General features: G+C 42.3%; 1 protein-coding gene across 2 annotated transcripts in view; it reads right to left on the bottom strand.

Moving 5' to 3' along the window:
* The window catches only part of SMARCC1 (SWI/SNF related, matrix associated, actin dependent regulator of chromatin subfamily c member 1), a 95025-nt gene that overhangs the window by 5985 nt on the left and 64330 nt on the right, over positions 1 to 24710 (bottom strand). For both annotated transcript variants that reach the window (XM_062603943.1, XM_062603942.1), the window contains exons 23-26: positions 22972 to 23086; positions 21934 to 22088; positions 16143 to 16277; positions 11562 to 11820 (exon numbers count right to left, since the gene is read on the bottom strand). In XM_062603943.1, coding sequence (XP_062459927.1) covers positions 11562 to 11820; positions 16143 to 16277; positions 21934 to 22088; positions 22972 to 23086 — 664 coding nt within the window. The remainder of the gene's footprint in view (positions 1 to 11561; positions 11821 to 16142; positions 16278 to 21933; positions 22089 to 22971; positions 23087 to 24710) is intronic.

Genomic DNA, 24710 nt, shown 5'->3' with positions numbered 1-24710 from the left:
AAACGGTATTGGAGCTCCAGGTTATACAAGCAAAAGGTCCATGTGCCAACCTGACGCTGCCTGATTACAGGAGCAAGACCAGCATACTGGCAAGCAGCAGATACAAAGCTCTACAGAAACCATTGGACTTCTCAAACATTTAGAAAGGAAAGGAAAAGTTATCCCTGGACACATTCCATCACTGATCAGTGGCCTGCAGCACACATCATGGCATTTCCATCACTACATATTAGAGTGGCAGCAGCAGCAGCCATCCAGAAAAGCTGTATACATCTGAGCTTTTAATCCTCTTTTGTCACCACTATCAACAAAATATTTTCTGCTTTAGTAATGGGGAATAGGTGGTTTTGAAGAAGCCCCTTGGAATCCTTGCACCTCCATTCAACAGCTGAAAGGTTTTTTCCTTGCTGAATCTCACAAAGCTTCTGTCAGCCCATTCCTCCAGCCTGCCTCAGACCTCCTGATTGGCAGCCCAGCCCTCAAGTGCATCAGCGGATAATATGCAGATAACTGAAGATTTAAGCAGATGTGGCATGAATTTGCTGCTGCTGGCATCTGTGCATCTGTTTTGGTCCAGCTCACTGCAAGATGAGGACTGGGCAGAAAGAGCATGGCAGGCAACATGAGAACACTGTCACTGAAAGTAACGGCCAGGCATGGGCTGAGACTTAAAGACACAGTGATCTATTAGTATTAGGAGTGGGTCAAGAGCTACAGTACCAGTGCTGTTAAGAAACAAAATGCTGGTGGGTTTTCAAACAGCCCCAGACTGACTATTTGCAGGCTCTTTGTAATCAGCTCTGTGCTAGTGCTGAGTTTCCAACATAAGCATGGCAGGTAGACAAGCAAGCAGTTCTTCACCCCACAAGGCTGCCTGTGTGCAGAAACAAGCCCAAGGGTACATACGGTCTCAGCCTGAAGATCAGCTCTGAAGCACAGCCTGTCAGAGGATGCAGCTGCACAATGGCAGCTGGTAAAGCTCCAGAATTTGGGATTTTCCCCTGATTTACAGGAGACAGCTGTAGAAACTCGGGACATGCCTGATGTTACATGATGACCTGTGGCACTAGAGTCACAGCATATGTTTGCAGCTTGTTGCAGTTGCTGGAGGTTCAGGGTGAAATACTTAAACAAACGTGAAAAAATCCTGTCTCACCAACAATCTCAATCTGCAAAGAAGAAAAGGTGGATGACATGGCCAGGTCAGTAACTGATACCCTGTTCTCTTCCCTTATGAAACATCATGGCAACAACAACTCAAAGTAGTCACTTTCCAGGAAAAATTTATATTCTGCTCCATTTACCTGAGAAGTCCTCTAAGAGCAGCTTGAACATTCAGAAGCTGCTTTTGCAAATCTAGCCTCTTCCTTTGAGTCTGCAACAGAATACCACTGCAGGCTGGTTTTGTTTCATAGGCAAGCAGGGAATTTGAGGATTTGCCTCACTGTACTGACAGGCTGCGTATTCCTGGTCAGTTTAAAGTCTTCTAGTGGACTCAAAAAACTATTTAACAGAGAAGAGGACTCAGTGTAGGGATGCAGAAACACAACTGATGCCCATCAGGGTACTTGGGAGAAAGTCTGCATAGGGGAAGAGATAACAGCTTATACTTCTCATGATCTTAGACATGCCATGGAAAAAGCAAACAGGAAGCCTTTAGTTTCCTCGAATGCAGAACTGAAAGTGAGCATCACAATTTCTAATACTGCAGATTTAAAAACCTGCTTTCACCGAATTTAAACTGTGGAACTTGCCAACACAAACTGCAGGGGGTATGTCTATTAGTGACTCTGAACACAACAGTCAGAATCATAGAATAGTTAGGGATGGGAAGGACCTTAAGATCATCTAGTTCCAACCCCCCTGCCATGGGCAGGGACACCTCACACTAAACCATCTCACCCAAGGCTCTGCCCAACCTGGCCTTGAACACTGCCAGGGATGGGGCATTCACAACTTCCCTGGACAACCCATTCCAGTGCCTCACCACCCTCACAGTAAAGAATTTCTTCCTTATATCCAATCTAAACTTCCCCTGTTTAAGTTTGAACCCGTTACCCCTTGTCCTGTCACTGGAGTCCCTAATGAATATTCCCTCCCCAGCATCCTTGTAGGCCCCCTTCAAATACTGAAAGGCTGCTACGAGGTCTCCACGCAGCCTTCTCTTCTCCAGGCTGAACAGCCCCCACTTTCTCAGCCTGTCTTCATACAGGAGGTGCTCCAGTCCTTTGATCATCCTCGTGGCCCTCCTCTGGACTTGTTCCAACAGTTCCATGTCCTTTTTATGTTGAGGACACCAGAACTGCACACAATACTCCAGGTGAGCTCTCACAAGAGCAGAGTAGAGGTAGAGAATCCCCTCCTTCGACCTTCTGGTCACTCTCCTTTTGATGTAGCCCAGGATATGGTTGGCTTTCGGGGCTGCGACCACACTCTGAAGCCAGCTCATGTTCATTTTCTCATCAACCAACACCCCCAAGTCCTTCTCCACAGGGCTGTTCTGAATCTCTTCTCTGCCCAACCTGCAGCTGTGCCTGGGATTGCTCCAACCCAGGTGTAGGACCTTGCGCTTGTCATGGTTAAACTTCATGAGGTTGGCATCAGCCCACCTCACAAGCGTGTCAAGGTCCCTCTGGATGGCATTCCTTCCCTCCAGCGTATCAACCAAACCACACAGCTTGATGTCATCAGCAAACTTGCTGAGTGCGCACTCAATCCCACTGTCCATGTCACCAACAAAGATGTTGAACAAGACCAGTCCCAACTCCGATCCCTGAGGGACACCACTGTTACTGGTCTCCAGCTGGATGCTCAGCCATCGACCACAACTCTTTGCATGGGACCATCCAGCCAGTTCTTTATCCACCGAGTGGCCCGCCTGTCAAATTGATGTCTTTCCAGTTTAGAGACAAGGATGTCGTGTGGGACAGTGTCAAACGCTTTGCACAAGTCCAGGTAGATGACATCAACTGCTCTACCCTTGTCCATCAATCATAAGCAACCCCTAAGCACCAGTGTCAAAATGCTTGAGGAACATGACTGTGGAAGGCTTGATTTGCATTTACCCTGTTTCTTAACAGTCTACAGGAAGCATTTGCAATTTATCAGGTCAAAGGCAGTGATGTCAACCTCTGGGTTGACCCAGGATATGCGCACACTTGAAACCTACTTGTGAAAAGTCAAGTTTGCTGGAGAACAGAGTAACAGAGATGGTGTACCAAGCTTCAGCATTAGAAACTTGTGTCCAGATCTAGCTTAGCTCACACAGCAAGATGAGCACTGCTTCCTCATATGTCCTCATCCTCACACTCCTCCCACGTTTTGATTCCAGTATTTACTCTGACAGGGTACTGCAAAAGAAGAGCAGCCACTTGGTACATCAAGACAACATTACTATGCTCTTAGTAACTCTGCTTGAGTAGGTCTTTAATTTTTCATTAACTCCTATATTTTTCAACCCCCCCAAAAAATAAATGATCACAGCTACAAGGACGTGGAAGAAAAGGCAGACAAGCAGAAGCAGATACTGGGCAACTCAAACTGCTGGGGTCAGAAAGGTGGCAAAGGCTGAATCACACCAAAACAAGAAATTGGACATAAAACACCACCCAAAGACACTGAGGGCTTTGTAGCAAAAAGAGGAGATATTCACAGCTATGAGGGATGTTGTTCACTGGCAAAATTAAGGTTGATTGGGGAATAAAAATGTAAAAACTGGAACAACACAGCTGTGTTTCAGCAGACCAGATAGCTGGAAACTGTCAAATTCCCAGCCTGGGAGCTGCCGCTTGACAGGAGCCTCAACCGCTCCATAATTTGGCCATGCTCCCTCTAACACCACATGCCTACAAGATTCTCTCTACACTAATGAAGCGATTAATATTAAAAAAGCTCTTCTGCAACACTCGGAGTTGGATCAGCTTTACTGCACACTGAGTGGCTTCACAGGAGGTCTTAAGAGCTTTAACACTGGGAAGTATTTCTTTAGTGAAAGGCTGTCAAACCTGCAGTAACGTGCAGATCCAAGAACGATGTTCTATATTCAAATCAACTACAGCCAAGTTAAAGTCACCATTAAAAAAAGAAAACAACTTAAAAAAAATTGTTTCACAAATTCAAAGTGTGTCATGACTCCAAATCTCATAATGATGCTTGTTGTGAAGCATCCTGCTACCCAGACCAAGGAGTCTATAGAGCTTTTCTTCTCCCTTAAATCTTAGGAGATTTAAAAATAAGCAGCGCTGCCGTTTTTCTGAAGACGACCATAAGCTGAGCAGCTCCTCTGTGTTTGAGTGCAGGGTTGGCTGACCACTTTTTGCCTTCCTGGCATGGTCTGCAACAATTTTATCTACAGATTAGCTCGGAAAGGAACAATCCTATCACAAACCAGAACTCCAAAATGCTGAAGTTCAGCAGTAAAACCAAGCAATACCCAACTAAATGGATTAACCAAGGGGAAATTACTACCACCTCTACGGCAAAAATGAAGTCCTATTTCTATAGAGATAGTAGTTTTTCATTTTATAAGAGATACCGCTTCAAGACAGTGGCTCAAGCATAAAATGTGAAAGTGTGACCTACATACAGGGTGAGCTTAAAAACAGGAGACGCAGGAAGAGATAAAACCAAAAGGTTCAATAAAATGAGATTTAGCAGACTAAAAAAAAGTCCTTTACACATCAGATTGTAGACATTCTCTAATGTATGCTCTGAAGCATTCCGCTATTAGCAAATGCCAACTGCAGATTCACATTACAGGGAAACGGATGAGGAATGGTTTTTAAAAGATCTCCAAGGTATTTATCTCTATTAAATAAGCCTCTACCTCTATTAAATCAGCTACTTGAGGGGTACTGGAGTGGTAAACAGTTTTAGTGTTTTTGTTTCACTGTAGCAGCCAACGGAGCATGTTGCAGAAAGCTTGGAGCCTATTAAATCTTCCTGCACACATCTCCTTATTTACCTTTCAAAGAGGAAATCTGCAAACACAGCCAGTGCTACGTGAAGGGAGTCTCTCCTTTGGCTGCCAACATTTTGGAGAGGAGCAAAGACTTCCTCTGATCTCTGTAAGGGACACGCCCCATTGAAATCTTGCTCTCCTACTACTGAATGAATTGTTTCACAGTCTTGAAACAGAAACAAGAATGGCTCCAGGGAATGCCAGCTAGCTTCTTGCAGTGCAGTGGAGCTGCTCTGCAAAGCTGTGCTCCTTCCCACTGGGAACAGTTTTCAGACGACCCGGAAATCTGTATTTCTAACCAACGTCCTAGACGCATCCCTTCTGTCGGCACGTCCTCTCCACACACACACTGCAGCAGAGAATCTCATAGCCAAGAACTGTGAATAATTAACCACAATAACTCATTTAGCATCGCATCTCGGGGGAGAGGCAGAATTTCCACTTCACTTGCATATTGCATTTCTGTCACTCCCCTCTGGCATGATTCACCGACGATGAAGGCATTGGTGTGCACAAGTCGGATACCTCTGAATGCAGAGGCACACTGTGCTGGGCTTGCAGGGTCCTGACATTCACAACACCTCCCAGCCAAGGGCTCACTGTTATTTTTCTACAACAAAGCACATATGATGGAAGATACTTTGTCAAGAAGCTGCTCAGTGTGTCACAGCAGCAAGGACATCCGTTCTGCAGAGCAGTACTGGTAGCCTTCAAATATTAACACATCTTCAATAATAAATTTTGTAAGGAGTTAAGAGCTGTTCAAACTTACTAGAGAAGCTCTGCAGATGTTAAGATGACCGCACAGTGCAAGTCACTAAAATATTATCCATCATCTTCAGTGGAACTGCTGTACTGTGGTTGACTCTTATTTAGTATTCCAGCCCGTAACACCTATTGCCTGGCCAAGTTTTCATACTGTGAAGAGCATACCAGAGAGCACCCAACGTGACTTTAATGTTTCTGTATTACCAACCACTGTAACCCCTCAGCAATCCTCACAACTACACACATATTACAGCACTGTGGATGAACACTGCAATCCATTTACTACCCATATGACTTTGCTTTCCTTTTATCTGACTACTCCCTGCGTGTCTCCTGCCAGCAAGCTCATTACGTACAATGGATAAACAGCAAGCACTGACAGTTCATGGAAAATATTTGCCAAAAGAAAGTGAACTCAAAATCCTTATCTATACCAAAAAATCCTGGAATTGCAATCAGTCCAACAGGAAACAGCATCCAGCAGCTCAGTTTAAAACCACATTCTTTTGAATATTTCAACCACTGACAGAAAATTTATGCACAATATATTGGGGGAAGAGGTTATTAAAGTTACTCATCCAGCTGTACTGAAAAGTGTATCCTTTCTTCCTTACACCACTTCTGCTTTGGGTCTGGAATTATTTACCAGCTGAAAATCCCCTCTGAAGGGAAGAGTTAACTAATGACAGCTATTAATATACATCTCTCTTCCTCCAAGAATTTCAATAAGTTTCTCATATTACCACGAGTATCATTAGCACAAGGCACTTATTTCACAGATAACGAGAACAGTGCACAACGAGAAATCAATAATGTGCTTCATATGATATAACCAGCAGCAAGACAGGTAACAAAGGAAGAAATCGGGGATTTTATTTTCTATTATAATTACAAGGTTTAGTCTTTCACAGTGGAATCCAATTTTATTTCTCTACTTTGAAAGTCCGCATTCCAGGGGAAAGGAGAGAACAAAATAAGCTCAGTCAAAATGAAGGTGAAGTAAAAATTGTGGGAAAGGAGAGGAGATGTGGGAAAACAATGGGACTTACTGAAATCAGTGCCCATGCCTGAGAACTGCAACACACTTCTGGTCATTGAGTTGACCAGAGTCTCATCACACCCAGGTGCCAAAGGATGAGCTTAATGCAGACAGACTCAGATCACAGGCTTGCACTGGAGAAGCAGGCACCGAGTAAAACTGTATGTCACAGCAAACTGATAACAGAGCCCTGTTTCTAGTTTTCAAATCCCAAACCTTAACCATCATACCACATTGCTTATTACGGCTAGCAAAAAGATAGTAAACCAGAAAGAAAAGCCTTGTGAGGAGCAGCAGAAGCTTCCAAGAAGCCTCTCTGGCTGTGTGTTGTATGCTGACTGGATAACACCATTGCTTTATGTGGAATCTACCAACAGCTCTCCTCTCTGGAGGAGCTCTCCTGACTGGTACTGGTTTCTCTCTCATTGAACCTGCCTGCAGGTGCTGGCCTCTGGACTGATTTTGGCTCTTCAGTATGTTCCAGTGAATTCCACGGTCCAGCAGAACCTGGCATGGCCATAACTATGAAAAGCGGCTCACTGCAAGGACTGACCCTTAACTGGAGATGTTCTCCAGCTGCATCCAGAGACTGACATCTAAACTAAAGAACATTTCTCTGGAAAAAGCTTCACTGTTAACTTTAGTTAAGAGATTTGGTTTCACTGCTTCTGCATCGAAAAGAGTGGTAAGCAGGATTTTTTCCCTTCTATTTATAAGTGCCTTTTCATGTCCTTTCATCACTTTTGTTTCCTACCATCTCTTCAGTTTTCATCAATCACCTTAAAGACATCCGACACAGCATTTTGTTCATGGTCCACTGAACCAACATTTACATTTTTAGTCACTATTAAAGTCAGAAACCTGTTAGAAAACATCAGTGAGAACCAAGGTAAAGTCTGGAGTTAAAAACAGGCAGCTGAACAGGAAATTGTGCAGGGTATTTCCTTCTCCAGCTTACCCTCAGGGCTGTGTTTTGGAAGGTTGCCCACTGGCACGTCTCAGTTACTACTACGCTGTTTGGGGATTTGTCTCAAATGTAACTGAATGGGTCAGTTCTTCTGCAGAGTTGTTAGACAAACCATCAGGCAGCAACTTGTCTAAGCCTCCAGTAACATCTTTATATGTGAAAGGAGAGTTATGCCATGGTATTCATAGAATCATTTCAGTTGGAAAAGACCTTTAAGATCATCAAGTCCAACTGTAATCTAACACTGCTAAGTCCACCACTAAACCATGCCTCGAAGTGCCATCTCAGTGTACTCTGAATAGGGAAGCAGGGTAGGAACAAAACAGTCTCCAAAATCATTGAGGAATAGTCTCTTCATTATCAAGAGCTCTTGAAATTGGCCACCTTAGGGATAGCAGGTTGTTACTGGAAAGAAGCTGAGGTAAGGAAACTGCATCGTCTTACAAAAACATGTCAAGCTGTACACCAATAGTTCTGAAGCTGGAGCTTCATCTATAGGACTAAAAGCAGCAAAAAAGAGCTTTCAGTTTTCATCTTTAAGTGTACCTCAGCCCTCCCTTGCAGGGTGAAATTCATCTCCTCACACACACCAAATTCTGGCAGCTCCACAAAGACTCCAGGAGACTCAAGGGCAGGCACGCAGCAGGGAAACGTGCAGAAGTTCACCAGTTTGTCAAAGGATCCCAAATTAGCAACTGAGAAGCAAAAATTGCTGCTGACCTATGTATGTACAGGTGTGTCATGAAAGGACTGGACTGCTAACGCTCCAAAACATTTAAGTTCAATAAACACACAATTGCCCCAAAAATGTGAAAGTAAGGAAAATACACAGAATACAATAGAAGTTCTGTAGCATTTATCACAGATTCAACATCACTGATGTGGTAAGGGATTATTTTTTAATGTATATAATACACGGGGTGGGGGATGTGCATGTGTTTTGTACACAAAATGCAACTGCTGACTGCTTCAGTATGTCAGTAAGATTTCTGGAGGCTGCAGAATGCAACAGAGGTATTTCCAACAGAGATTCACCCTGTGATGATGTACTGATTTGTCAAGGGAAGTCAAACTGTGGGCATCTTAAAGCTACCTAAATGGAAAATCAGGTCAATTTGTGAATCACTAATCTCTGGGGACCAAAGAATCCTGAAGTTACTGTTTACACATTCCCCCCCTCCCCAGGACTGACTCAAAGTGTTGAATTCGCTTGAGGAAATGGTAAACCTTTCCGTTTTCTCTCCTTGCCCTCAAGTTATAAAAAACCCCACTGTGAAGCTGAAGAACTTTGGCACTTGTGGACTTCCCAAGCATTTCTAACAAACTTCCACTGAAGAGCCTATTTTGCTTTCTAGGCAAGATCAGTTGGAGTATGGTAGAAGCAGCAGAGGAGTGTGCACTCAAGCTCCAAAAGGGCCTCTGAATTCTCACCTTCATGAAAGTATCAAACCAGCAAGAAGGCAAGATCCTAGTCCTGTACCTGTATAGCATGAGAGCACCAGATGCTTCACTGCCACAGAAGCCTAAATGCTGCACCTCATCCACCAGTCTGCTGCCCTCTAACAGGAGGGGTGGTGGTGGAAAAGTCAATCTATTGATTGACTTTAATAAAATTTGAAAGCGAGAGGTACTGACTAATTACCACAGCACCACACTGCCCGCCGTACACACTGAAAGGGATCACTGGGGATAGATGGCCTGGATGATTATGATGGGGCTGAAGTAATAAGGTGTTATGTGAATCAAAGATGCGAATATATTAGAAATTAAATTTTATTAGTCCCCTAGTGAATACAACAATGCATTTAATCTTCTTTCATTCTCAGTCTCAACAGCAGCTTCTAAGTATGAGCTAGTCTAATGATATGCAATGATTCTCCCATTTAATCCGTTATCAATTTGCCATTTCTCCATTTCACAGAACGTGTCTTCATTCTACTGTTAAGTGAACGGACCCAAGTTGTCAATATAGCATACAATAGACAAATTGAGCTACAACATTTTGTGGATCTCAAAAAAAAAAAAAGACCATATTTTATCATGCTCCCAATTCAATTTCAGCAAAAAACAGCTCCCAAAGCAATGTCAGCATTTTTCTTCCGCAAGTGCACAGCAAAGCCAGGAACTTGCTGGTCCCTTGGAAAGATGTGTTTGATTAAACATCTAGATCCCCAGCCGATTACCTGCCTGTCCAATTTGCATTAGTCTGCATCTGTTGATTGAATCAAGTTTTATTACTGTGGAGATTCACATAGTTGGATTAGATACCTCATATTTTCAGGGTCATCTGTAAATCTTGCTTGTTTACTATGCACTTTCACTCTTTTCCAAGCCATACCTTAACACCGGCCTTTTCCCAAAATGAAAACTCAAGCTCCTGAATGCTTTCTGTTGCCTGCTTTTGATTATAATACCCCAAATTTTCAGCTTCTTCAGCAGCAGCCTATGCAAAAATCTTCCAAAATATTTTTGACTAATAACTGATCAGATTTGCCTTTGGAGTAGTTTTTGGTCAAGCAGCTGAAAATTGGTAAAAGCTCTTCTCCTTCGTTGTGCTCCAGATGGACAATCAGGTTACAAGCCAGGTGGTGCTATTCTATTTTATATTACCAATTCAACAACATATAACAAGTATAGTAAAGCACCAATTCTAACTCCCATAAACACCTTCTCAGCAAAAGTACAATATTTGGTGGTCCAAACCCCTTTTAATAGTAAAATGCTTTAAAAGTGAGACTCCAAATACTATTAAGCTACTTGGTTACTTAACAGTAGGGTTGTTAGTTTTGTCATTAAGCACAAACAGTTGTTTAAAATAGGTATTTTTTTATGCACAGTGGATGGATGCTCCTCATTCTGATGAGAAACACAGCCACACTGCCACCTAATTTCTCTATCCTGTGGGATTAGGAATATCTCCACCTTTGGAGGTATCAAGAGGAAAAGTCCCTTGCAATCTGATTCAGCTGACCTGGCTCTGAACAGAAGGCAAGACTGGATACTTTCAAGTGATCCCTCTGACCAACATGGTTCAGTGACTCTCACCTGGCATCAAAGAGAGAGGCAGAAGGCAGAAAGCAAAGCCTCAGATAGGGCAGAGAAATACACTAGCATGAGGTGTCCTGACAAAGGAAACTGCTAAAGGAGCTTCCTGCTTCCTCCTCTTGTTTTGGTCCTTTCCCTGTGTTTTTTTTTTTTACACAGTTAGGTGTGTCAATGAACTGGAAAATATGAGGGAATGATTGTTTTTGAAGGAGCATCTCTGTTCAGGTCATTTGGCATAAAAAAGTCTAAGAGTATAGAAACAAGTATTTTTTTGTACTCAAAAGCAATACTTAGGGGCAGCTCCATGATTTTACTTTAGAGCTTGACTATCTCCAGTGATGGAGACTCCACAGCCTTGCTGGGGAACACGCTCCAGGGTTTGACAACCCTCAGAGGAAATAAACAGTATTTTCCTGTGTCTGGATAGAATTTAATGTGTTTTGTGTCCACTGCCCTCTTGCCCTGTCATTGGGTGCTACTGTGAAGAGCCTGGTGCTTTCCTTCATTCCCTCCTTTTGGATGTTCATACCCATTGATAAGATGCCTCCTCCCCAAGCTTCCTCTGCACATCTACGAGGACAAAAGCTGTAAAATGAAGCTGCGGTACAAAGAGTCCTAGTAAACTGTGTTTCTTTTCTGGTTTATAAGCAGTGCCATTATAAAACACTATGTAACACAGCCCATCTATTACACCTTGTGCAATTTTACCCAGCAGTACCTCTTCCTCTGATTTTACGCTATCATGAATGGTGATCAACATAAGGGAGTTTTCTCCTCCTTACCTGGCTGTGGTGGGTGAGGTGGTGGCATCTGGTGGTGCATCATAGGGTATGGTGGGGGCTGCTGATGAGGCAGTAAGCCTGGATGTGCTGGTGCCCCAAGGGGGTTCATCCCAGGCCCACTAGAGTGCTGGTGAGGCTGCTGTGGGTTTTGACTGTGCTGCTGCTCCATTTGCTGACGAGCCCTTAATTCAGCATATTTCAGCTGTTCCATGTGAAAATTCTGGCGTTCTGTTAGCAACTGTTGTCTCTGCTGCTCTAACTATATCAAAAATAGGAGGAAAAAGGCAAAGCCAAGTTAGGAACTATACATTTAGACTATGTTTCTGCTAATCAAACACCCATCCTACTGATACCCAACTGCCTGATTTGCAAGTTTTAGTAAAGGGTCCAGGCCATTTTCCCAGCTGGAACAGGCAAACTCACCTTGCTTTGTCCTAAAGCATCTCTCAGTAATACAACACACTACTCAATGAGTACTGTGCAGAGCATTCAGCCTTAAAACAATTCTAGAAGAAATTAAATGTTTTTCTGTCTTCTGCACATGTTGGTATAAGGGGGCACAGGAAACTAAGGAGATTTTCCAGGGCAAGACCAAAGCAGAATATGCATGCAAAAGCACAAGCTCAGTGGCTATAGGCAGGATCCTACTCCGTGCCTTTACTTTAAATGTAGGACTTGGACATCGTGACAGCCAGGCAGCAATGATTTGCACTATTGAGTATTATGTAAAAATGCTCATGTAATTTAGGCCAATTAACATAAAACAAGTTAATTTGATTATGAAGCCACATAGACAGTAAGCAAGCCCAAAATGAAAAGACAATAAAAGCTACAGAAAATATTTCTTGCTGTTGGCCATTTTTATGACTGGTCACTGTCTGGTTGAGGAAATGCATCACTTGACTTACTTAAAAAATAATGCATCTCTACATCTAGTACTCTTAAGCAACTGGACACAGGGATTTGCGTGACTGGTTTACAAATATTTAATGAGTATTTTAAGGTATACTCCATAATTTATCTGAAAAGCAGGTTGCCAAGGAGACTTCCACCTAGCAGAAGTTCTCCAAAAATCCCAAAGCTCCATCAATACTTTGTATTAGCAGTCTGACTGCTGACAAAGCACGGATGAAAACAGAATACTACAGAGCACACATTCACCAGGAGAACCAGATGGGGAGAGAGCCTAATGAATAATACATGCTACTTGTTGGGGACTGGTTTTCTGCGTGTGGGAACTACAATGTGATTATTCATGCTGCCATGACTCTTTTTTCCTTGACCAATCTGATACGTTAGAGGGAAGAACTTGATAAAACAAAGAGGCACGTACACCAATGGTGTAATCGTTCATGTGTGGAAACAGACTCTGTAGGTGGCAGGCAGTTCAGAGAAAAATTACTGCAAATGACCTGAAACAAAGTCTTAGGCAAGAACTAGGGCTACACCATGCTTTTTATAGTCCTTTTGTATTCCTGCTTTGCTCTCTTCATGGTACCCTATCCTGCTACAGTTGACAAAAAAATCTTTACAAAGTATCTCCAAACGGCAGCCAGTGCCTGCAAATACACCTTGTACTTTGGAAAGCCAGTGAAAAGTTCCCTTCCATACATTCCCTCCTCTCAGGATGAGAAAAGACAGCTGGACAGAGGAAAAAGACACGAGTTATAACACTAGTTAGTCTTAAAACTGGTGCAGAGCCCCGAACACCTGGTTCTGTATTAGATTCTTGCATTTAATAAGGCTCTGGAGACACATCACTGTGGCCTTAAGGCAGCCAACAAGAAATCTGAAGAAGGGCTTTTGACAAGGGCAAGTAGGAATAGGACAAGGCAAAATGGCTTTAACCTGACAGAGGGGAGATTGAGATGAGATCTGAGGAAGAAGTTCTTCCCTGTGAGGGTGGAGAGGCCCTGGCACAGGTTGCCCAGAGAAGCTGTGGCTGCCCCATCCCTGGCAGTGTTCAAGGCCAGGCTGGACAGGGCTTGGAGCAACCTGGTCTAGTGGAAGGTGTCCCTGCCCATGGCAGGGGGGTTGGGACTGGATGAACTTGAAGGTCCCTTCCAACCCAAAGTACTCCATGATTCTATGATTTGTTGTAATCATTTCAGAAGCAAGTTTACAGACACAACCTACAGTTGTATCCCCAGGTTAGCATTAAGACAACTGGTAGTAATTTGTGGTAATACATTTTCTTGTGGGCTATGTATCAGTAATTTGCTCTGCTCTTCAACTCTCAAAACTCAAGTTATACCTGTAGCAATGTCAGGCAAGAGTGATGCTAGGCACCTTAATGGAGATCAGCATCTATCAGTTTGCCACACAATCGCCCTACATGATGTGATTCAGGAAATCAGTCAAAATTTTAGGTATGTAAGTAATGAATACTACATTCTTGAACATCCTTAAATTTGCAAGAGCATGTTTCTGCACTCTTGTGAAGTGATTCACAATTAGAAGGACTATTACAGGCATCTGATGTATATTCATACAATAACTATTATTGTACCCCACAATTTATTCTTCAGCAAGTAACTCCCTCCCCAAGCACAAACAATAAAGAAAGCATTCACCTGCCATTATAAATTTTGGGTCAACAAGGATCTTACCAACAAGGTCCCTGGTTACACACAGAGTTTGCAGCACTTAAACACCGAAGTAAATGTGTTCTGTGTAAAATCTAACACCCTCCAGTCTGCAGCAGAATTCGTTCAACACTTACAATCGCCTTACCTTCACTACAAATAAAAAACCCAGTGCAGCAAAATACGGACATACACATAGTGTACAGTGGCACCAAGGATATTTTTTGCTTTAATTATTCCACTAAATATCCACAATGACAGGTGAAAGGACTAAATTTAACTACCCGAAAGGCAAGGGAAAAATTGGCATGCACATTTTTAAAAAGGAAAATGTCATATCCCTCAAAACGGAAAAAACCCTCAACCTGTCACTAACAGAATGTATCCCCCAAAGAAGGAAATCCACAGAGAACCTTTTCAAAATAGTTAGGTCCATTTCTTGAGCTGCCAATCAGTGTCAGAGGCAAACGCCACACTGACATGGCTGAGGATGCTGAGCTATCTAGAAATTTTTGCTGACATTCTGCTACAACAACAAAAAAAAAACAGTTTGTCAAACTCCATCAATGTGATTAAGGGGAAGTTCAGGTTGGACATTAGGAAAAAGTTCTTCACTGAGGGTGGTCAGTCACTGGACGAGGCTCCCCAGGCAAGTGGTTACAGTACCAAGCCTCTCAGAGGTCAAGGAGCATCTGGACAACGCTCTTAGTCATACAATTTAGTTTTAGGCAGTCCTGTGAGGAGCAGGGAGGTGGGCTCAATGACGCTAGTAGGTTCCTTCAACCTTGAGATATTTTGATTCTATTAATAACCATGCGAGGATGTAAACTGCATTAAATTCACTTGGTAGGGCAAATGGGAAAATCCCTAGAATTATGAGTGTAACACATCTAGAGTAATTGCCTATTGACAAAATGAAGAAGCTATACAACAGAAAAAATCAAATAATGACCACCAGCTGATAAAAAATGAAGTTTTGAGTCATCTTCACAGTAGCTGGAGAGAAACTGTTTCTCTGGAAGCCTGTCACATTATATACGAAAGAACACCTTGTAACTGATGCGCAGCCCAGGCACTGACAGCCACAGCCATCATCCCTTACTTGTTATACCCTGCTTTTAGGGATATGCAAGTCTCTAGCAAAGTGTCATTAATAGTGCTACAATATAAATACAGCCCTTCTTGGGATGCACCATATACATGCTCTCAGTGTCACCACCTTCTTCAGCTAGCTAGACCTCAATAAAGATCTGAGTCCTGGCTTACAGCCTCGCTAGACTGAAGACAGAAACCAACTTTCTTCTTTAGCTTTCCCAGCTGCGCTTTATCATTACATTTGTCAATTCAGTTTTGTTCCAGGGAGACGTTAGAACAGCTTCCAGAACCTAAAGCGTCTGACAAGAAAGCTGGAGAGGGGCTTTTGACAAGGGCAGGCAGAGACAGGACACGGGGGAATGGCTTTAAACTGCCAGAGGGGAGACTGAGATGAGATCTGAGGAAGAAGTTCTTCCCTGTGAGGGTGGTGAGGCCCTGGCACAGGTTGCCCAGAGAAGCTGTGGCCGCCCCATCCCTGTCAGTATTCAAGCCCAGGCTGGATGAGGCTTGGAGCAACCTGGTATAGTAGAAGCTGTCACTGCCGGTGGCAGAGGGTTGGAACTGGGGAAGCTTTAAGCTCCCTTCCAATCCAAACCACTCTATGGTATCATTCATGTGATAAGGCCTACATAAAGGCTCAGCATGAATTCCACGCTCATGCTTAGATGACAGGAGTAAAGATTATGAAGCAGATCTGGGATACCACCAGTTCCCTGCTTATGGTAAAGAGAAGACACTGGATAAAGGAGAGCCTTCAAATGCTACTGTGTACTAATCATGAATTCTACCTGAAGAAGAAAGACCTGCATAAAGGCAAGGAACAGCTGAAGTTGCTAGTTTTTCTGCTGTTAGCATATATAAATCTTTGCAGTGACTGAATTATTCTAGAACCCCTGCTTACCGCCTCCTTCTCTCTGTCCATAATAGTTTCCAACTCCTCAAAATGGCGAAGTTTTATCTCCAGCTTCTTCATCTGTGTTTCCACCAAAAGGGCAACCAGGGATTTGATCTTTCTTTCTTCCACTGCTGCTAGGTGCTGAGGATAAAACATAGGGTTTTGATTTACACACATTTACAAAATAAAGTGCTTTAAAGTGAACAACTCAGTCAACTATGCCTACATCTAGCTTTAGCCATTCTTTTCCACTTCTGGACAGAAAACATGACATTAGATAATCAATCTTATGCTTGGAACCAGAAGCCCTTGGAAGACTGTTTAACTTTTAATCAAATAAACAGAAGTCAAGTTTTAATACGAGAGGGGCTGTGGATGCTCAGTACTTGTGAGCAACCCAGCTCTGCCTCGAACTCTTCTGAGTGCAGCGTGCAGTTTCAGTGGAAATGCAAACGAGGGAGCCACGGTCCATTCTACTGAGTCAGCTGCAGGTCATCCAAAAAGCTTTCACCAAAACACACTCAAGAGACTTTTACCTGGAACAAACCCACAGCAACAGTGAGATGACTTTTGCATGCCTTTGCCATTCAAATATTCTTTTTGCTCAAGTAAATGTATCTCAAGCTGTGTATCTAGTTGAGCATAATTCCCATTATATGTAGCACCACATCACTAAACCATAAGCTTTCTCAGCACAGCAGTTCCACCTTAGGTGAGTAAGAGCGTGCAGAGAAATCTCTACACAGATATTAGAAGGAACTGTTAAAAAAAAAATAATAAATCTCCAGTTTCCTTTTATAACCAGGTTGCACAGTATTTCTATTGCAGAGGAAAGCTGAAGGCAAAGCTGTATTTAAACTGCAAAAGCAAACTGCAGAAAAAGGCAAAGAGATTTTTTACAAGGCTTTAGCTTTACCCCATTTACATATACACACTTCTACATAAATGATACAGAATATATAGATGTCTGTATGCATGTGATACATGAGACAGCCTACAAGTGTTTCACACTCTCCAAGTGTGAAAGGCATGTTAAGGACGCGTTCTACTAGGTTTTGTTAGAAGCCTGCTGTTCAAAACCAAAATATGCTCAACACACCCATTGTGCATACTGCTTGGGAGTTTGTGTATGAATAATCAAGGGATGTTTCCCAAACACAGTGTCCAAGCAAAGCCTTCCTGACACATCCAAAGGGTGAGTGGGAAGGAGGGTTGGCTTTTGAGAAGGGGAAGGTGAGAGTTGAGGGATGGAAGGAAAAAAGAAAAAGCCAGATCTTAGCCAGCTCAAGCTGCAAACAGCAACTTGTATCTAGCAAGCTGTGTCCCAAGCTTTGGCTCAGAACTGGGAGAAATACTGAGCTGGAGAATAGAAACATTATAAAATTCCCTGGTATTCCCAATTATAAACATAATTTCTTAAAAATGTATGATACTCTTTCCATCACTAGTATGTTGTGCCATTTGACAGTGTTCTATCATTCTGTGATTCAGCCCGGTAACCCACCAGCAATAAAATAAGTCTTCAGTAGATCTAAATAACACACATTGTTCAAGACCAGGTTGGATGAGGCCTTCGGTGATATGATTTAGCATAAGGTGTCCCTGCCCACAGCAGGGGGGGTTGGACCTAGATGACCTTAAGGTCCTCTCCAACACTAACTATTATATGATTCTAAGCTTGATTTTGGCATCAATTAATACCACGCAGTAGATGAAACTCATTTGTATAAGAAGTTGGACAGAAGTATGTTTGTCGACACACACAAACCTTCTGGCAGTCATTCTGCCTTGCTTGAGGCACACAGTTTTAATAATGAAATCATATTAACATAAAATCAAGCAAGGCATGTGATTAGGAAAGAGACAGGTCTCAAAATACACATTAGAAATCATCACTGACATTTTCTCTAAAGAGACAAAGAGATTTGTCACTTAACCTAGCATTAACCAGTGCTTTCACATGGACAAAGAACAGAAATATTTTTGAGTCGGTCATGACAAGACTAAAGTAACAGTGATTTAAATTGCCTGATAAACACATTGCTGCATTCACCTTAAGTCATAAACAAAGAAAAAGGCAGCTGGTATGTGACATTATCCTGGGAGACAGCAATTCTGAATGACCTGAGTATCACTGAGCCAGCCACGAACCAGCCCCAGCGGAGAGTGGATACAGAATGACACTTTGGTTTAGGACTTCAGCACAGGAGCCCTAAACACAAGTATAGCCATGAGTGGCTCTGTGTCTGGGCTTGTTCCTGTTGCCACAATACTGACTCTAGTTCCACTGCTCAGAAGTTATATTTCTGGGTGAATGCTGACCAGCTTGGGAGGAATTGCCCCAAGAAGCTGCGGCTGCTCCATCCCTTGCAGTGTTCAAAGGTGAGGCTGGATGGGACTTGGACCAACCTGGTCTAGTGGAAGGTGTCTCCGCCTCTGTCTCTGAAGGTGTCAGGGAAGTTGGAACTGGGTGAGCCTTAAGGTCCCTTCCAACCGTTATATGACACGATTCTACAACAACTAGCTACTGACCAAGCACATACACATTACAGGCACTTTAACAGAACCTAGCCCATTCCCTGATCATCTTAAACCCAGCTTTTGCTGTGAAATGAGCTAATCAAAGCAAGAGGATGAGTGTGACAACTGGTATGGACAACTATAAAATTGGACCACCTCTGGAAAACTGATAGCATCCATCTAACTGGAATTCTCCCCTGAATTCTCATCCACACCCAACAGTTTAGCTGCAACTGCAACAGGCAAAGAAAATCACACTTTCTTCATTCCCTTTTCCTATGCTGTGAAAAGAGACTAGCCGCTTCACCAAGCTCTTGTTTTGTGAGGCCAAAAGGGGTAAGACTGTCTTTCACACATGAAATAGAACCAAGGTGGCAGATAACAAAAACTTTCTAAATGAAGGCACATAATAGGAAAAAACAAGCTCTGTCATGCATATTTCCCAAGCATGAGATGAAAAAAGTCCTACAGTGAGTTTCTAGAGCAGCAGCAAGGAGCCAATTAAAGACAACTTGATTTGTCTATAAACAGAAGATAGGATGTAGCTGCTTGCAAGAAGAAAACACGATTTTAGCAACAGGGTCCCTTCTATACCTTAATCTTGCTTTTCTAAATCCCTTCAACACATGAAAAAGTGATCGATAACCAAAGGCTTTTCAATTCAGCAGGCAAAGGAAGGTACTTCAGTGGTTGGTGGTTGAATTGAATTGAACTAGGAATAAAGCTGGACAGCAAAGTTTACCACCCATGGAAAAAACTTCTGAACAATCGCAGGAGGTTTTGCATCACTGGCAGTTTTGATATGTGTCTTCTAGAAAAGATGCTTTCCATCACAGCTGCCTCAAAACAGGAATTCAGGGAAGTCACGAGGTCAGGTGTTATGCAGGAGGTCAAATTATGACTGATCAAGAGCTCCAGCAAAAGCTCTACAGCTCATTTGCAACTGGAAAAAAGCTAACAGGAACCTGCAGTAGAGATGACATTTTCTATAAGGTGTTACCTACACACAGAAAGGAAAAAATACCTTACAGTGGTTTAGGAGTCTGAGAAGAAAATGAGGAAAGGGGACTTTAATTCTAATATTGTTTGTACAGAAGCCATAACCTGCAAAAATAAATTTAAAATTGTTCCTGTATTTTATATGTAGTAACAGAGTCTCACCCTTAAATGTACCACTTCTCAAACAGCACATCCCTTTGGTGAAACCGCTTATCTCGAAGGAAAAAACAACACTTTGAGCGGCTACCTTGAACTCCTGTTTCTCCTGAGAAGCCAGCTGAGATATTCCTCCAGTGTAAAAACTGTAAGGAAAATGACTTCATAACAGCTCTTCACATGACCAGGTCTGGAGTTTATGATGAAGACTCAAATTACTCTCTCAGACAAGATACAGCTCACTGAAAGCTTTAATACTGTCTTGACTTTTTAAGTGGAGAGATCCCTGTTGAATTTGAATGCTACTCTGAAGTGTGAACATCCTAATTATATTATTTCCTATAACATAAAGCTAAAATTCGTCTAGAATATTATTGCCATAATGAAAACCACCATTAGCCAAGTCACTTCTTTCTCTAGCACTTATTACCACAAAGGAAGGAAAGTAGATCATCTTTATTTGGAGCAAGTAGCCTTCCATAAAACAGAGATTAAATCTCATGCCTCCTTATATACATATATAACCCTGCATATAACATGCAGGGTTTTTTTTTTCATCTTGGCTGAAAATACCTGTAAGAAATCTGAAGAGAGACTTTTGACAAAGGCAGGTAATGACAGGAGAAGAGGGAATGGCTTTAAAATGACAAAAGGCAGATTTAGATGGGATGTGAGGAAGAAGTTCTTCCCTGTGAGGGTGGTGACGCCCTGGCACAGGTTGCCCAGAGAAGCTGTGGCTGCCCCACCCCTGGCAGTGTTCAAGGCCAGGCTGGATGGGGCCTGGAGCAACCTAGTCTAGTGGAAGGTGTCCCTGCCCATGGCAGGAGTTTGGAACTGGGTGAGCTTTAAGGTCCCTTCCAACCCAAACCACTCTGTGATTCTATGATTCCAAGTCTGATGAACTGAAAGTACATTATTCTTGGTAAGAGAGCTTGGTGCTAGGAGCACTGTAGGTTCAGACACCAAAAGGTGAAGTGATGAACAAGGGAGCCAGTTTGGACTCCACACACCACCAAAATAATGAGCCTGAAGTTTGCGTGCAAAGTAGGGTTCTACACAGCAAGGGTGCCTAGCTCTGACATTACGCAATGCTGAATTTATGCAACTTGTGATTTTAGAACCTGGCTCGTAAGGTAGTAACTAAAATTATCCTCAAATCTCATGATGGCAACACCTATCATCACACTATCCTCAATACGTATCATGCAGCTGGGAAAAAAAAAAACAACAAACTAACGTTGTAAGAGTCAAAGATCACACTGGAAAAGTCAGTATGACACATGCAACACCTTGTTATGTCCACCATTATGTCCCGGAAATCCATAAGGAAATAACCACCATCAATGCTCTGCTTTTGGTACCTATAAAGTAGGTGCTATGGAACATGGCACTGAATTCAAGAGCAATTAAAAACCCCAAACTTCGACTTGAATCAAAAAAAAAAAAAAGAAGAAAAAAAAAGAGAATGCAGATTTTGAAAAGAGTATTCAGAAAGAACATGAAAGACAACATGCAATTAGCAATAGTAGGGTAAAGAAAAGCTATTAGATAGAGCACTGATTCAAACCACAGCTTATTACAACACTACAGACAAACAAACAGAAGTTTAGTGACAGAAGGACAAGAATGTGCTTTTAACACACAGCTCTTCTGAACAACAACAAAATCATTAAGTTGCCTGTCAAAAAAACTGCAGCAGTAGAATCAATCCCATTGCTCTTGCAGACAAGGAATCCAAGCACAGAAGGTTTGTGTGAAGCCCACAGAGCAGCAGTGGCAAAGCAGAAAAAGTGCAGGTTTTATCACCCAGGACTACACCCTCAGCATTACAGCCAGAGCTACCAAACAGAGAAAAGTCTTTCCAAAAATGATAAATTCATCTTTGGGCTATTTCTTAGGTACGTTCATCGATTTCACGATCATAAAAGTAGCTGCCTGAATTAAACTGTACACTATTTTACTTTGGAGTTCAAGCAGAAGAAACTGAAGAAGGCACTTGTGCTCCTTCAAGGTATTAGAAGTTAGAATAAGAAATCACACAGATCTGGAACAAAGGACCATTTTAAGAAGAGTTCTAATGTGAACTGGAAGCAAAGCCAATGGATATTTGTATAAAACAAACCTTTGCTTTGGTGGCAGCTGAGGCAAGGGCAGCAGCTGCAGCTGTAGCTACATTTCCTTCCGAGATTTCATGTTCCACTTTCTTCTTCCCAGCCTCGTTTTCTTTGTCTTTGCTTGCATCAACGTTCTCCTTGTTCTCTTCTGCCTCCTTCTCTTCTGAAAGAGATTTCCCAACAAGTCCCTTACGTGCATTCTCCCCTTGTTAACAGTATCGCGTCAGGACAGAAACTGCACTATGTGCACCTTCATTAGTCAAATTAATTCATCCACACACTGTCATATTCCTACGTTATAGTATTGCTACTCGCCGAAATGCTGACAGAGGAACAGCTCTAGTCTAAGAGGATCCAATCCAGCAAATAGGAAAAATTTAAATACTTTTTATTTCCATTCTGTCAATTCATCTCCTGCCATCAGCTTACTTTCATCAGAACATTTCAGCTGCGTTTCCAAATCAATTCCATATTCTATCAAATCCAAAAGCTTCTTGTTCTACCTGGTGCTAAAACACTGAATGCCAAGTTCCAGGAAAAAACAATATATTCATGAGGTACAAAGGGAACATGTTAAAAATAAGTAAGAATCATCTCTTACATAGAAAAAAAAACCCAGCACTCAGCCTGTCAAAAAATAAAGGCTCTGCATCCCATTACAGGAAAACTGAGCTAACACATTAACTTCTAAGCACAGAAATGAGCAGTCCCATTTCTTTGCATCAAAAATGATCAAATGGTGTGCAGTAGTCAAAAGAAAGTAATTTATATGACCTACACTCTCTTTGCTACTGCAATTTCTTCACCCAGTCACGACACACAGTGGAAAAAAAGCTCAGATGAGGTCTCAAATGAGTTCAGGCAGGAATTTAGTGCCTGAGCTTAAGCAGTGAAATTAAACTAGAATATTTACTACTGAACTATGAAGCAGCCTGATGCGCAAGAGGAAATATTTCAGCCACAGTTGAGTTTATAGTCTATTCCAACTGCTTTAGAGGAAGGCCATTAAAGCTAACACAGCTTCAGGAACAGCTGGGAACCATTACCTGGCTTAGTGTCTGCAGTCACTTCACTATCTTGCTCTTTTTCTGTATTCCTCTCATTTTCTCCTTCTTGTACTTTATCACCTTCCTCAACTTCATTTTCTGCTTTGTTTTCAACCTAAACGGGATGAAAGATTGTTTGAAGAATGAGAGCTATAGAAGACATTCACTGTTAACTTTGTTTATAGCTTTCAAATTAATTTGTTATCATAAAGGAAGACATAAAATTTTAAAGGTTGTCTCCTACTTCAGCCCATTTTGACAATCGTAACTGAAATAAGAATAAACAAAGTAGCTGCTACACTGGACAAAGTTTATCAGGTTCAGTAACCTCAGCCAGCCTGGGCTCATCTGAAGGTACAAGAAATCCTGAACTAAGATGACAGGTAAGAACATGTTCTGCCCCCTGTGCTGCCCCCATTTATTCCAGCAGTTTGTGCATAAGAGCTACATCCTTTCCAGTGTCTGCTCTGTTCATAACTTACACAGTATTAACCTATCCACACTGCTCCAAACTCTGCACAACTCACGGCCACAACAGCCTCCTATGGCAATAAATGCTGCAGCAAGATTACATGTCACAGGAAGGTGCTTCTCTCTAGGAATCGGTGGCAGCAAGCAAGGAGCAGCTTCATGCTTAATACAGCAAGTATCATTTTTCCCTTGGAAATACTCCAGACTGACTTGAACGCTTCTCATTTAGCCTGCTCTACAGAATAATTAATCTTGTTAAACTGTGACCAAGACGTCTATGCTTACATCTACCTAGGTGTACCTGGCTATTCACTGGAAAGGCAGAAAAAGAACTACCTGAAAACAGAATGAGAAATAACATCCCAACTACATTCAGCAGCTGTTAGGCAAGTTTTATCTCATCTGATGAAGCAGGAGACGCAGAAGTATCACCTGTTGCTGCAGACTCAGTAAACACTCACCACCACTTATTTAGCAGGGTGATGTTTTAATTCCAGGGTATTACCTTAGCTCAAGGTCTGAAGCAATCACAGCCAGTGCCATTATTGTACACTAGCTGAAAAGAGATACTGTGTCTGTAGACATGGGGTTATGAAAAAGCCCAAACAACTGCACTCTTGGGTTTTATGGGCAGGACGCATCATACCTAACAGCAAGAGTACACAATACACACATGTATAAAGAAGAGCTAGCCCAGACTTCTTGGATTGAGGAGTTTCACTGCCCAGCTCAGCAACTGACCCCTTTGTGAGATAGATCTCATCCTCCCACATCCACTAAGCTGCACATGGTCACACAGAGCAGACATGTAACTTGCACTACCATAGGAAAGGTGAGATGCAGCTGGGGCAATAGTTTCATTAAGTTTATCTGTTCAGCTCTGTACACTGTACTCAGAAATGGTTGCCAAATACTGCAAGTAACCCAAACTCACACATTTCCTGGAAAGCCCCGATCTTGCCAGAACTAAAAGCTGCATTCTTTGGGAATGCAATCTGTCACACAACAAGCTTTCCTAGGGCAAAACTTTGAAGTGACACTTTAGACCGTTACAAATCACAAACCAGTGTCCTTCTGCAGCTTAAGTCTCCAGTTCATTTGGTGTCACCCAGTTTTCATTTCCTCCTGATCCAACCTTTGCTCCTCAAGACTAGAAAACACCACACCAATATCTCACTGCCAGCTGCCCAGCAAAAGAAATGTCTCTGTATGGTTTGAAACTAAATGACTCCTAAGAAAATGAAGCACTATGGAGACTGAAAATTTTT

This window comes from Pezoporus occidentalis, unplaced genomic scaffold (genome assembly GCF_034315485.1).
Source record: "Pezoporus occidentalis ecotype Australia unplaced genomic scaffold, CSIRO_AGI_Poc_V1 ctg82, whole genome shotgun sequence".
In the NCBI taxonomy this organism is placed as follows: Eukaryota; Metazoa; Chordata; class Aves; order Psittaciformes; family Psittacidae; genus Pezoporus; species Pezoporus occidentalis.
This window is presented reverse-complemented; position numbering and strand designations above follow the sequence as displayed.